This window comes from Elephantulus edwardii, unplaced genomic scaffold (genome assembly GCF_000299155.1).
Source record: "Elephantulus edwardii isolate Elephantulus edwardi_28Jun2011 unplaced genomic scaffold, EleEdw1.0 scaffold00061, whole genome shotgun sequence".
NCBI lineage: Eukaryota > Metazoa > Chordata > Mammalia > Macroscelidea > Macroscelididae > Elephantulus > Elephantulus edwardii.
The window spans coordinates 1,896,131-1,910,909 of record NW_006399811.1 but is presented as its reverse complement, the minus strand read 5'-3'; the positions used below and the strand labels follow the sequence as shown (position 1 = coordinate 1,910,909).

Sequence of the window (14,779 nt, the reverse complement as noted above, 5' to 3'; positions counted from 1 at the left end):
TCCCTTGCCCTCTCCTTAAGTTTAGACTGAACTGTAAAACATGGCCATTTGATTGTTTAGCCCAATCAGGAGATTATTCTACATGATGATCAGATATCCATCTTCTTGCTAATGCTGAGCTTGTTTGGGCATTCCTTAATGGCTGCTGTGAAGACTTTAAAAGACTTTGCTTAGTTGCCTTTGACCCTCTTGAAAGGTTATTTATTGTGGTCCCTGCATCAGCAATCATTGCATAAAAACCCAATAATTAGCTGCATTAACATACATTCACACTGCAAGGGGATGTGCTGATTTTTATGATCCCCATTTTACTACTGAGAAAACTGACATGCAGAAGTCAGGCCATTTGCCTCAAGTAGGTAAGTAAAGGAGCAAGGTTACAAATCCAGTTCTTTGGTTCTCAGATCCCATAAAACTGTATTTTAAAACAAACAAGTTCATTGCTGATTCATAACTGATCCTCCAGTGGGTTTTCACATGGAAGATTGCCTATTTTTCTCTCTCGGAGCCACCAGTGGATTTGAACTGCCAGGGATGCATACCCTTTGGGATAGCAGCACAGCTCCTTATGGGCTGTGCCACCAGAGCTTTCATAAAGGCTTATGGCACCAGAGCTTCCTTTTTTTCTGGTATGTTTATGGATAGTATTGTTTTTATTTTTTTTAATTGGAAAAAACATATTGGCAATACAAAGAGGTGAGGGTTGGGGGCAGAAGGGTGAGGATGGGCTAGGATGCAGTTGCAGAGCTGCACAGTTTGGTCAGTGGGGGAAGCAGGTGAAGGAAATGATGAGGGTCCAGTGGGGACCAGATGCTACAGAGGAATGACAAGCATTTTCCAATGGTAATTAAACCAACTGTCTTATTGATTTGGGAATTGGATGCCGACTCTCTGGCTTCTTCATGCTGAACAGGGGCATAGATGTAAAGGGGGGAAGGGAGGATGCTTTATCACCTTACTGGTGGTCTTGGGTTAAAGCTGCTTGCCTTCTTGCTCTGTTAGAAGATATTTTCCTGTCATTTGCTCCCCTCTGGACTTCAAAGTGTTTTCCCAGGTGGGTCCAGTGGGGATGGCTGGTTGAACCCAGAGGCTCCATCCTCCTTTGCTTCCTTAGCTGTCAGTTGTATTTCCTTTTTGTCACTGGCACTGGGTTCAGAGTCAATTCTGGAGTAAAACTCAGTGAACAGAACAAAATATGTGGTGCATTTAGGATGTCGGTACTCTTGTGCATGCTGCCACTGTTAGGGTCATCAGACTCACAGTGACTTTCAGCAATCCATTATATAAGTAATCCTCTTTTTTTGCCTGTCCAAGGAAACCCAAACCTGCAGATGACGGGCACACTTCCCATCCCCCACCTCCTACGCAGGCGGCCAGCAGGGCGCACGACCCCCCCAGCGCAGGTGGCCGTTGGGGGTGTACCCCCCCACCCCACTGCACAGGCGCTCAGCAGATGTGTGGCCCCTCTTGTGCGGGTGGCCGGCGGGTGCCCGCTTCCCCCACAGCCACCATCCTGGCTCCAAGAATTCTCCCCAGAACAAGCCCACCTTGCGGCAGTGTGGTGGCTTCACTGTACTAGTCTTGAGGAGGGCCGGTGCCCAGCATCCATCCTGGGTGAGGGAATCCATTTGTTCCGGCTGTGGAAGTCTCATGGAGCTGCAGCGGCTGTGCAGCGTGGTGCAGGCTCTGTGGGGGGAGGGGTGGTTGGGAGCCACTACACTCACCCATTTCTCCTTGGGAATCCTTGAATTCCTGTTGTTGAGCCTCGATCTTCACTGAGGGCCAGTCATCAACTGTTTAAGTGTTCAATTATTAATAAGCTGAAGTCTGTGGAAGGCCATAATGGCCCTGCTTTAAGTGGTTCACTGCTCCCGCAGCTCACCACACTGCCTCTGCCTCCGCCGCCATCTTGGATCTCCTCCTGCTTCCAGAGCTTCCTTAAAACTATGTGTCATTGATGTTGTGTACCATCACGTCAGAACTGACTCAGAGCTGACCCTCCAGTGGGTTTTCAGAGTCAGTAAATCACATGGGAGGAGATTGTCCATCTTTCTCTTATGGTGGATTCAAACCACATGCCTTTGGGCTGGCTGCACAATTCCTGACCACTACAGCCACCAGAGATACTGTCACAACTATATGTTGTTGTGTTTGCTGTCAAGTCAGAACTCACTCATAGCTGACCCTCCAGCAGGTTTTTAGACACAGTAAACTGCATGGAAGGAGACTGCTCATTCTTCTCCAGCAGAGCAGCTAGTGGATTCAAATTGCGTGCCTTTGGGATTGCAGAACAGCTTCTTACCACTAGGCCACCAGAGCTCCTTTTAAGCAATATGATGTTATTATTGCTAAATATCATTGAGTTGAGCACAACTCATAGTGACCCTATGAACAAAAGACCTGAACCCTATACTATAACCATCATCCTTTCTCTATGTTTATAGAGTTTTCAGAGGCACGTGGTTTAGGAAGTGGATGCCACTCCTGCTATAGTATTTGATTAATACAGCATCAGTGAAACGGGAAAATGTGGGACAGTTTGAGGTTCCCATACTCACATCGAGAACCATGGAGCATTTTTAAAGTTTTTGATGAGAACTTCTAGAAATGTCTATGAACCAAGGCACTCCTTCTCATAGGAGGGGGTGGGGGGAAATCCTTTCTGGTATTGTCTTTTTCTGTGCAGGAGGTCGTGTGTTCCCTCATCCTCAGGACTGTGCCCAGCACCTGATGAATGGAGATACCTTGAGTGGGCTTTACACCATCTTCCTCAATGGGGAAATCAGCCAGAAGCTGCAGGTGTACTGCGACATGACCACCGATGGCGGGGGCTGGATTGTAAGTACTTGCACTGCTTTGTGAGAACCTACATGCCGGTGCCCTGGGGTTGTAATCCATATCATTCAGCACCTGCCAATCCAAAGTTCAACACCTTTCTGGCCATGTCCTCAACCACTGACCAAATGTCTATCTGCAAGCCCTTCATGGCTCTGGGGGCCTTTGTTCAGCAACCCAATCAAGGACATAGTCAGGCAATGGAAGGAGGAAGCATCCTAAGGCTGCAGTGGCTTGGCCACCCCTCCTGCTCCCTCTTCAAGGAGAGCTAATGGAGGTGGAAGCTGGGAGGAATGGCTCTGCTAAGCCAGTGGTCATGTCTCCTGAGCTCTGCTGATGAAATAAAGCAATGGTGTGAGAGGCTTCTCTGCAGGAGAAGGTGAGCCTCTGTGTGAGGAGGTGATGGACACGTTTCTGTTGGAGAACTGCATATATAGTAGTAGATGAGTAGCGAGACATGGGAAGCCACCACTGGTTACAAAAGCCAGCCCTGCACGCATCCTTCCCCTGGCCTCCTGCTTCTTCCTCAGAGCTGTCACAGCCTTTGGTGAGTAGGCAGGAAAAAGAGAATCATCGCTTTCTCTCATCATCCCCCTCCTGTGCTGCCTAGAACAGGGCAGACTTGAAGAGAACTGGAATGGCTCCACCAGTCCTTGCAGGCTGCAGTGAGCCTGTCCCAACTCTGTCCAGCACTGACAGAGTCCTTGTGAGTGGAGCCCCAGCCCCTTTACCACCTGCAGACTCTCCCTCCAGCGCCGCTCTCACACAACTCTGGATTTTTCACAAAGCCAAACTGGGTAGTTTTTGAATAGAGTGCTCACAACGGCAGCTCTTGGGAAACATTTTCTTTTATGTTTCTGACATATTTGTGCCTCGTTCTTAAAGCATAATTGGAAATTGAAGCCGAGGCTGATTTATTGGAGGTTAAATGGAATTAGCACTTAAACAGCTCGGAAAGGGAATGATATGCAGTTGCTGTGCCTGCAATTTGACGATGACAGTTACTAGCTGATTCAGAGGTGGTCCTATTCTCTTGGTGAGAAATGCTTTCTAGCACACTCCGTGGTGCAAAAGATTAATTGAGAACCAAGCCTGTTCCCTCTGCCTGTTCTGGGGGTTTTATATGGATCTTGAATCCTTTCTACATCGCAGGGGTGCAAATTAGTGTCAACATCGCACCCCAGCCTATTCATCAGGAGGCTCTGCCCTTCAAGGGAAGGGCTCAGAGCTTCTCCTGTGACAGCTGCTGTGTCAATACCCAGTTCTGTTCTGCAATGTTTCTTACTGGGGCATCTCTGTCACTGCAGATAGAAAACTCAGTTTATATCAATTTTCCTGATTAGAGTCTTTCCTCTTCACCATCTTTTTTCTTTTCTCAATACACATTTTAAAAAAAATGTTCTCTTTCCACAGGTATTTCAGAGACGGCAGAATGGCCAAACAGATTTTTTCCGGAAATGGGCTGATTACAGGGCCGGCTTCGGGAATCTGGAGGATGAATTCTGGCTGGGTAGTGCCTCTTTTTTGTTTCCCCTTGAGGTGTTGCCCTGATTTTGGGGCCCTTCCCTCTCTTTTCCGTATCCATCTGGGATTATCAGAAAGCCTGCCTGAGTCAGTGGAGAGTCTGACAGCTCGTGAATTGCCTTCAGTACCTTTCTCTCTGTTTGGCTCCACTATTGATCTGTTTTTATCTTATTGTGGTGTTTTCCTCTTTGCTCTGTCTCTTCCCATCCTCATTAATAGTCTCTTATGCTGATGGGTCTTGACATGAAGCAACTACAAAGGGAGTGAGTGCACGTGGAGGGGGTAGCACAGTGAGAGGCAGGGATGGAACAGGCTGGCAGACCAGCTCCAAGGAGCTCCAGCCCGCCAGCTTGAAGGGGCCGGAAAGGAGGCTGGTCATGAGGCTCACCTCCTTGGAGGAATGTTATCACTTGATCTTGGAAGGGAGAAAAAAAATTAAAAACGGCGTATGAGGTGACCAGCAATATCCTGAAAGTCTGGCACAGACAGGAGGTGTCGATGGAAGCAAAGAGGTGGGCGAGCCCAGCCCAGGCCGATGCCCGGAGACGTGCCTCCAGCAAGCTTCATACTGCCTGTGTCTCCTTCTGGATAGAACTTAGAAGAAGAGTCAAAGGGGAAGGCATATAATCATGCTCCATATTTGCAGACATCTCTCTGTCTCCCCTGCCACCATCTGGTCAGAACCTCAACATCTTTCTCTGGGATGCTCTTAACAATATTTTAACTGGCCTCTGCATCTTGACCACTCCTTTGACAACACACACACACACACACACACACACATGTCCACAAGACCACTATATTGTTCTCCCTCATACCCAGTCTCTCAGTAAATAAATGATGCATACATTTGTAAAGCTCTTCAGTGTTATCTTATCACCACCAGATGAAGACCAACCATCTTGTTTAGATACAAGGTCCTCTCTGGTCTACTTTAGAGCCTGCTCTCTACCACTAAGGGGTTTTACTTATCTTCTTCCCACTCCCACTCAACACCTAACTCTGAGCACATGGAACCACCTCTATTTCTGTCTAAACTCTGGAACTGCCAGGGTTGACGCTTGGCAAAACTTGATTTAGACCAAGGTCTGGATAACTGAGAAGGGACTCTGGTGGCATAGTGTGTTACATGTGGCACTGCCAGCCAAAAAGTTGGTGGTTCAACTCCACCAGCTCTTCTGTGGAAAAAGATGGGCATTCGTTCTCCTCCTGTAAAGGTCTACAGTGTTGGAAACCCGATGGGCCTGCTCTGAATTCCTCTGAACACAGTTTCTATCTCTTGTTCCTTACAGCTCACACCAACAGATTACCAACGGTGTAAAGTCTCTTGTAAGGTTTGGCCAGTTCCGTGGTTAGGGTAAGAGGTGGTAGATGGCAAAGCAGGCAATCCTGAGGCTTAGGGCTGGTCAGTTAACAGGTTAAGCCTGACTTCTGGAGCTTCTGCTCTGGTTTAGAGTCATCAGTTATCAGCAGAACCAGGAGGGTTACAGAGTCAAGCAGAGTTTGTTTGATAACTGAGAGGACGTGTGGGAAAAGCAATCCGGATACTCCTTCTGGATCTATGTCAAAGTCACGGTGGCATTTTTAATTTCCATCTCTTAAGTTCTTGGGCCTGTTCTCTGCTCTTCCCTTCAGGGCTGGACAACATCCACAGGATCACGTCACAGGGTCGCTACGAGCTTCGTGTGGACATGAGGGACGGTCAGGAGGCTGCTTTCGCCTCTTACAACAAGTTCTTGGTGGAGGACAGCAGGAGTCTGTACAAACTTCGCTTGGGTGCCTACAATGGCACTGCAGGTACCTCAGGACCCTGAGCAGACAGACCCCCACATTCTGGGTTCGAGCTGCACAGTGGGGTGGTAGCATTCACAAGGACATGGATCATGGATTCTCCCGTACCCAGTGAGGGGGCGGTCTGGGAGCTGCTGACTGTGGTCCAGGCTGCCACTCGCCACTCAAGGCACCTGAGATTCATCTCCCAGCACTTGGGCTTCCTCATCTGGAAAGTCATAGTCGTAATGCCTGCCTACTTGACAGAGTTGTCAGAGAAAGGAGAATAAATTCTGTAAAAGCACTTTTAAAGGAAAAAAAAAAGGACAATATGAGAGCAAAAGATTGTTTTCTTGTCTAGATTAATCGATATTGGCTCTTATCCAGAAAGAGCATCATCATCTTTTCTCTGGGAAGAAATTTCTCCTGTGATGACATCTAAGGAAACCACTTTTGTATTAATGGGAAGTTAGGATAAATTCTTCCATTCACTAACATGCCCTCCTGTTGACAGTGACACCTCCTAATCGCAGAGCAAGTATGTCCACTTCAAAGTCCCTTCTCATTGGTCACACTGCTTTTCCTTTTTCTGTGAGAACCACATACATGCCACGTGTTCTGGATAGATGTCATGGGACTTCAACTAAGTACAATAAACACTGCTATAAGTTTTTCTTTTCTTAATTTTTGTTTTAAATTTTATCTTACAACGAAAGTTATATTGCCACACAGCATACAAAGTAAAAAAAATCCTACAAGGTTTTCTGCAAACACCCTACACATATGCAGGAATGCACACACTTACTTATACTTCTCATGCCTTCTATTTCCCATTTTTCCAGACATAAGCACTTCTAATAATTAGGTGATTTTATTTTAATATTGACTACTATATTTTTTTAATTTCTTTTTTTATTTTATTTATTTTTTTATTTCCATTCATTCATTGTTGTATACTTTGCTCCCTGCCCAACCCCCCCCTCCCCAGTTGACTTTTCTCCTTGACAAGTAAAAAAAAAATTATTTCATTGTTATACAATCCCCTCCCCCCAGTCCACTCCACTCTTCCGGTTTCATTCTGGACTCTTGTCATGACAATAATACCTAATTACATATTCCTCCTAAACAGTACTATAAGCTTTTATGTATTAATAACATAATATCTGGTCAGCTTCGTAACTATTTCCCAGTCTTGGTCTGTTTTGCCACATCTCACAGTATCTGTTTTGCTCATTGTCTTCTATTTATACATGGAGCTTTTAGTCCTTTTATTAACACCAGTTTTATGGCTAACTGCAGGTACATAAAGAGCTATTTTTATATGTCTTAGAATTAAGGAGTCAGGGTGTTTCCCTCCCAATTACTGCAGCTGCCCAATTATATCTCTTCTCAGCCAGGTGTTGTTACAGCAAAGACTAATCTTGTTTCCTCTTGTGCTTATTTATATTTAGAATAATTTCCAGTGGCTATCAGATCACTTTGAAATATCCAAGCAAAAAAGGTCACAGTTAGGGCATAAAACAGCCATTGAAATGAAATATATTAAACAATATGTCAAGTTGTTGTTGTGTGTCATCAAATTGGAACCGACCCATAACTGACCCTGCAGCAGGTTTTCAGAGGCTGTAAATCAGACAGGAGGAGACTGTTCCTCCTTCTTCCAAGAGGATTCAAACCTCAAGCCTTTAGGATTGCAGTACAGCTCCTTACCACTAGGACGCCAGAGCTACCTAGATATCAGACTAAGCAATTTTCAACATAACTTAATGCTTATCTATTCCAAAAGCTAGAATTGTCTTGTTGAAAGGCTGCCCCTCCATTATTTCTCCTCTAAGAAGAAAAGCAAACTCTTCCACATTTCCCCATGGCTCATCTTCCTCCCTCCAGTTCACCTGCTCCAAGTCCATGTTTTTCTGTCCAGCTGTCCACTGCTGGAGAGGATAGAACTGTTGAATAATGTTCTACTCCCACATCTCATATGCAAATTCTACCAGTGGTTTTGAATGATCATTATAATCTCTCACCTCAAATATTTAACTCATGGTTGCATGATTTTTGAAAAGATGATAATTTGGATTTATTTAAATTATCTCCACTTTCAGGCAGCCTATGCCATGATTGTTCTTTTTAGATATAGATGTCTTAAAGGGAAGGCCCAATCCCTCTACTTCTCAAATCTGATATTGTTTAATTCCTCTGGCCAGTATCTTGAATAGTTGCTCATTTTCAAAAGGTCCACCCATACAACAAATCCATCTCCAGAGCTCACAAAATATTTCAAATTCAGTCCTTCCTCCAGTTCCCAAATTCTCAAGGCTGCCAATTGCTAAGTCTCCAGCCAGGTCTCTATTAGGACCAGCACAGAAAACTCTAAACTAAGATATAAATAAGAGGTTGATGAACTTTTGCCAAGAGTTCATCATACAAGATATGGAAACTAAAACAACAACAACAAAAACCACACAACAAACAAAAAACACAACAGGGGCTCTGCAAGAACTAAACTTCTAGTTAAAGAAAGAAACAATTAGGATATAAATCATCACACAACAAATGCCATTCGCTGCTAGGCTAATAGACATATAGAAAGGGAATCTGGGTAGTCTCAAATAGCTGGGGAAGACTGTGAAGGCAACAACATTTGACCAGGCTCTCAGAGGAAAAGAAGGTATTCCAAGGACTATGAACCCATAAAGAGAGTCTCTGTGGAACAGTTTTCAGAAGGCTATACTGACAGAAAGGCCATGATGGTCCTGGATGAGGAAGATGTGTGAGTTTAGAAGGAATGGGGAAAATGTTTAGTGGAGAGGGGTGGAGCCAGGCACCAAAGACGCAGCGTTTACTCTTAATATGGGGGTCATTAGGGCTGCTGTAGGCCCTAAGGGACAATTATAAAAGTAAAACCTTTTACAATCCCACTAACAATGTATAAGAGTTCCTATTTCTCCACATCCTCTCCAACATTTATTACTTATTGCTCTGTTAAACTTTGCCACTCTTACTGGAGTGAGATGGTACCTCATTGTGGTTTTGATTTGCATCTTTCTTTTTGCCAGTGATTTGGAACATTTCTTCATGTGTCTATCTGCCATTCTAATATCTTCCTCTATGAAAAATTCTTTCCCTGTCTTTTCCCCATTTTGTAATTGGGTTATCTTTTTCTTGCGGAGGCCTAGGAGTATTTATTCTGTAAACTTTGGTTATAAGACTCTTGTCTGAGATGGTATTACCAAATGTTTGTTACCAGTCTGTACGTTTTCGCCCTATTGGAAAAAGTTTTTGATGCACACATGGATTTAATCTTTAGAATGTCCATGCACTAATTTTATCCTCTTCAGATTGTGCATTTCTGGTTGTATTTGGCAGTCTCTTTATACCTTGGACTAGCACTTCTAAGCTTGATCCCAGTTTATCTCTTATGAATGTTATAATTTGGGGCTTTACTCCCAGGTGTCTGATCCACCTTGAGTTGATTTGTGTGTATGATGTGAGATGTGGATCCTGTTTCAGCTTTTTGCAGGAGGAAGTCCAGTTTTGCCAGCACCATTTGTTGAAGAGGTTGTAGTTTCCCCATTTGATAGCTTTACATTGTTGGTGGGATTGTAAAATGGTACAACCATTCTGGAAGGTAGTTTGGGGCTTCCCCAAAAAGCTGAACATAGAAATTCCATATGACACAGCTATTCCACTACTTGGAATATACCCTGAGAAAATGAGAACTGAGACACAAACTGAGATTTGTACACCAATGTTCATAGCATCATTATTCACCATTCAAAGAGCATGGAAACTGCCCAAATGTCCAACCACAAACAACTAGATTGAGAAATGATGATACATTCACACAATGGAATAACTTGGGAGGGACTGGAGAGCATTATGCTGAGTAAACTAACTCAGTCCCACAAGTATAAATATCATATAAAATCATTATTGTAGAATGAGTATAAGGATCCAAGAGGGGTGGAAGAGGTTGGAAGCAGAGGGATGAGGATGTGTAGGGGTCAGGGGGGGCGGATTAATTATAGGGTTGTATAGTTAGATGGGTGGGGGTGAGGGAAATTGAAAGACTCTATTCTAGAAAACAATGTATTCTAATTTTTTAAATAAACTAGTAGAATTTAAAAAGTGAAGCCTTAGTAAGATCCCTGTAACAGCCATAAACAGGATCAAATAGATCTGTGTGAAGAACAGAGAGACCAGCTGGAGAATTCAGCCTTAATCCTGACAAGCAATAATGCGATCATTCGCTACTATGGTTGCAGCAGGAAGTAAGAGGAAGGTCTCAGAGAGAAAAGCCAGGACTTAGTTAATGTGTCGAATGCATGAGGCAATATTGGAAACAGCAGTCAGATTTAGGGGGTTGATGGAGATCAAGGTTGGGAGCATTTCCAAGACACTGGCAGAAGCATCAAAGTTGGAAAGAATTGTTCCAGAGGAATTGTAAACGTGAATTTCTGCCCCAGACTACTAAAGGGTAAATGAATCTAGGACGGGAAGATAGGAATGAAGGATTCAGAATAGATGCTGAAAGAAAGAGCCATCAGAGAGTAGGATTAATTTAAGAATTTTTAAGGTAGAGAATTTGAGTATGACTTAGGGTGGCAGAATGTGGGGGGAAAATAAAATAGGAAACATTTCCTATTTTCTAAGGCTTGGAAAAGATAGGAAAGAATAAATTGCAAGTGATGGGATTTCCTCTAGACAGATATAAAAATCTGAGTTCTTAGAGACTGAACTAGGAAGATGAAGAGGGTAGCGTAGTGATAATGACAAGATGTGTTGGATTTGATGTCCTGGAAGCTGTGCATGAGAGAGTTTCTGTGAAGGGGTCAAGTTCCTCTCTGGGGGAAAAAAATCAACCTTCTTAAGAATTAAATTGTGGTAGGAAGAATTGGAGGTGTAGAGTGGCCATTGTGAATGTGGACTTAGAAACACAAAGTCATAACCATGGTCTCTTTGAGCTTAAGGCAACCTCAGAAACATGTACAATAACCCTCAATAGCATGAACTTCCTTGACAACATTTACCTTAATTACAATTTACTCCTTCACTTCAGATAGTCTATTCATAAGGCTCTCCTCCACAACAGCCTAATAAGGACACCTACCACATTTGCTTTTAAGAATAGAAATCTCACCATCTATCTAAGCAGTCTATCCATCAACTGCTTTCATTTTAGCATAGTTGTAGTTCAAATATGTATCCAAAATATATCTTCTTACATTCTTTCACCTATCAATCCTTATGATTTTTCTATTTTTTTAATATTAACTCATTAACTATTTGGTCATAGACTTTTCTGAGTCTATTCTTTCCCCAGTTGTTTCTTCTCTGACATAAAGAATTCTTTTTCCTTTATTCTGTTTCCTAAAGACAAGGCTCTGGAGTACTACTGTCCCTCTCAAAGTATGGCCTCATGTTCTGAACTTAAGTTTGGAGTATGGTCTGACAAAGATGGATGATCTGTGGAGAAGTCAGGCTGATGTTGGACAGTAGAGGTCCATAATGGTCCAAGTCTGCACAATAGTATCTCTTCTGGAGGCAAAATTGCCAGCCTGAAGAAGCAGATAGGAGCAGTACAGTAGGGCTGGTTGGACATAGTTCTGTGGAAAGGTCAAGAGAACAAAGATACAAATTGAGAATAGTAGCATATAAAGAGCATAAACAGGCATAAATGATCAGTAGTCAATTGATGAACTGGGCAGAAGTGAGACAGATAAGTGAACGATCCCATCAGAAAAGGCTGGTTCTGGGGAAATGGCTCAAATATCTAGAATAGCCTGACAAAGGAGTGATAACTCAGACAGCTTCATAATGCATCTCTTTTTCCAGGGGATTCCCTCAGCTATCATCAGGGACGCCCTTTTTCCACAGAAGACAGAGACAATGATGTTGCAGTCACCAACTGTGCCATGTCCTACAAAGGGGCTTGGTGGTATAAGAACTGCCACCGGACCAACCTCAATGGGAAATACGGAGAGTCCAGGCACAGTCAGGTAGGTGACTACCACCATTACCTCTGATCCTGAGACATGCGGCCCACAGCCCTTCGACTCTGTGTTTTAAATGCCCATGTGGCTCCTCCTTTTCTTTCTTAAAATGAAACACTTACAGTTTTGAGAAGAGACTGTGGCGTAAAGAGGAAAGTGATGCAGACAGTAATTCAGAATAAGGGCAGGGAGAGTAGAAGCCAGAGGAAGATGAGGAAGGCATCTCACTCGGGAGCTAGAATGCATCCAGAGAAGTCCTCTTAACCAGCTAAATCCCATTCTACTTTCCCATCTGGAAGAGCTAGTGGGACAACCCCACAAGCTCAATTTCAACCTAGGAAGGGACTTGGGAAGGAGAGGGTAAAACAGGCCAGTGCAAATGAGACTATCTTCCCTCAGCAGAGATCCTGTGTTCCTAGTCGGCTGTGTGATGAGGTGACCAAATTGTCCCAATTTGATGGAGACTTTTCCAGAATTAGGGGTCTCTGGTGGCATAGTCCATAGGGAATTACGTTCCTCATTGAAAGAAAGACAGGAAGGAAGGAGGGAAAGAAGGAGGGAGGGAGGGAAGGAAGGAAGGAAGGAAGGAAGGAAGGAAGGAAGTTGAACCTTTTCTGTCTGTTGAGACCCTCCAGCTGCCCTGTGGGAAAATGATGGGCAATCTCCTCCCGTGTTGGTCACAGTCTCTAAAACCCACTGGAGGGTCAGCTGTGAGTTGGTTCTGACTTGACACATTAAGTTTTGTTTGAGTTGTCTAGTTTTGTAGCACTGAAAGAGCCACATGTTAGGAAACCCCTTCTTGTTGTTTACCATCCAGTCGGAATCAACCCCTAGCTGACCCTCCAGTGGGTTTTCAGAAGCAGTTCATTTCACGGGAAGAGATTGTCCATCTTTCTCTCATGGAGCAGCTAGTGAACTCAAACCATGTGCTTTCGGGATTGCAGGGCAGCTCCTTACCCCTAGGCCACCAGGGCTCCCTAGGTAATCCCTTAGTCCTAGGAAAAGAGAGATGACCTGTCACACAAAGAGAAACCCCGAGTGTCCCATCAGGAATGAGAAAACACGATTCTTTTCAGTGTGTTTCTCCATTGTTGTGTTCTTTAACCTTAATAGGACCTCAACCACAGAGCTTCATGATGATGGAAAATGGTTTCATACACATCTTGGACTCACTGCTCCCGTCATTCCTGTTCATTTCAAACTGGGTATCTCAGTGGAGATGAGTTGACATCCTTATCTTTCTCCTGCCCAGGGAATCAACTGGTACCATTGGAAAGGCCATGAGTTCTCCATCCCATTTGTGGAAATGAAGATGCGTCCCTACAACCACCGTGTCACGGCGGGGAGGAAACGGCGGTCCTTACTATTCTGAGAAGATGGGGGAAGCTCCATGCCAACCAACCTTTTCTGTCATTTATTTGTATTTTATAATATGAAACAAAATGGGGGGGTATTATTAACGTGCTTTGCAACATATTAAGAGTGTCTGAAGGAAGTAAAGATGTAGCAGGAATCTGTGAACAGTAACTGCTCACAGCTTCTGCTGCCCCAGGGCCTGATCCTTGCTCTCCCCTGTCCCTCCTATCCTGCCATCTTTACCCTTCTCCTCCTATCACAGCAAAGAGGAAAGGTAGGAAGAGTTCTTCAAAGCCCAATCCCAAGACAAGTCCTCAATCAAAGATTGGTATGATGATAGGTATGCACCTTCCTTTCCAGCTCTTCTTCTAATATTTCCTTCTAGTTATTTGTGATCTAGGCATTGCTGTCTATGGCCTCATTCTCACACAAGCCCAGAAAAAAAAAACCAACAAAAAACTTGTGGCAAAAGAATTCTGCCAACAACTCCCCAAAGGATAAAATTATCAGTCATGCCCTATCTCTACAACCCAAGCTCTTTTTTAATGGGTCAGAGAGTATCATCATCTGATACTCTTACCACCAAGTATCTTTGGTTCCTTTCCCAAGAGGAGTACCTTCTTCTTTTTTTTTCTCTAGTCCTGATTGATCCTTTGCCTACTTGTCATCCTACCCAAAGACCTCACAGCCCCACAGCTCAGCCATTGTCCCGGAACCTAGTTCCCAGGACAGTATCTCGTCCTGCCTGTGGCTAGAACTGTGGCCGTGTCCAATGTGTCAGTCATATTGGACCTTCCCTTGTGTCTAACAAGTAGTGATTATTTTTGGAGGTAGAAATATGGGGACAATTGTCACTTTTAGCAATTTTCGATCAGGTATTGAGGAAAGGACAGAAGAGGTCAAAATCAGGGCACCTGCCATTGAGAATAGAGGTCCTACAGGGGAACACAATCTTATGCAGGACATTTTCCCCATTTCTGGTCCTATTTGTCATAGATTTTCTTCTGAATTGCAAACTGAATTCTCATTTCTATCTTCAGACAGACTGTGGGTGGCTCCGTCAGAGTCAGAGGAAGAAGTTACATGACCAGCTAAATGTTCACCTGACTGATTAAGTCTCGGGAAGAGGTGGGATTTGGGGGTTTCAGGGTGGTTTTTTCCCCCTTTTGTAGTCCTATAGGAAAGAGGAATGACCTCCTTAATGAGATGAGATCACGAGAAACCTTCTTCTATCTTCTTTTATTATTCTGCCTTGGAGAGGAATAATGAAAAGTGCTAGAGGAAATTACATCTGGAAATCC

At 44.0% G+C, this 14,779-nt stretch overlaps 1 protein-coding gene across 1 annotated transcript in view; it reads left to right on the top strand.

The window, feature by feature from the left end:
• Positions 1 to 13,976, top strand: part of TNR (tenascin R) — a 105,377-nt gene extending 91,401 nt beyond the window's left edge. The window contains exons 17-21 of the mRNA XM_006887710.1: positions 2,687 to 2,838; positions 4,249 to 4,345; positions 5,995 to 6,156; positions 11,965 to 12,128; positions 13,375 to 13,976. Of these exons, the coding sequence (XP_006887772.1) occupies positions 2,687 to 2,838; positions 4,249 to 4,345; positions 5,995 to 6,156; positions 11,965 to 12,128; positions 13,375 to 13,494 (695 nt within the window). The 3' untranslated portion in view covers positions 13,495 to 13,976. The remainder of the gene's footprint in view (positions 1 to 2,686; positions 2,839 to 4,248; positions 4,346 to 5,994; positions 6,157 to 11,964; positions 12,129 to 13,374) is intronic.
• The last annotated feature ends 803 nt before the right edge of the window (positions 13,977 to 14,779 follow it).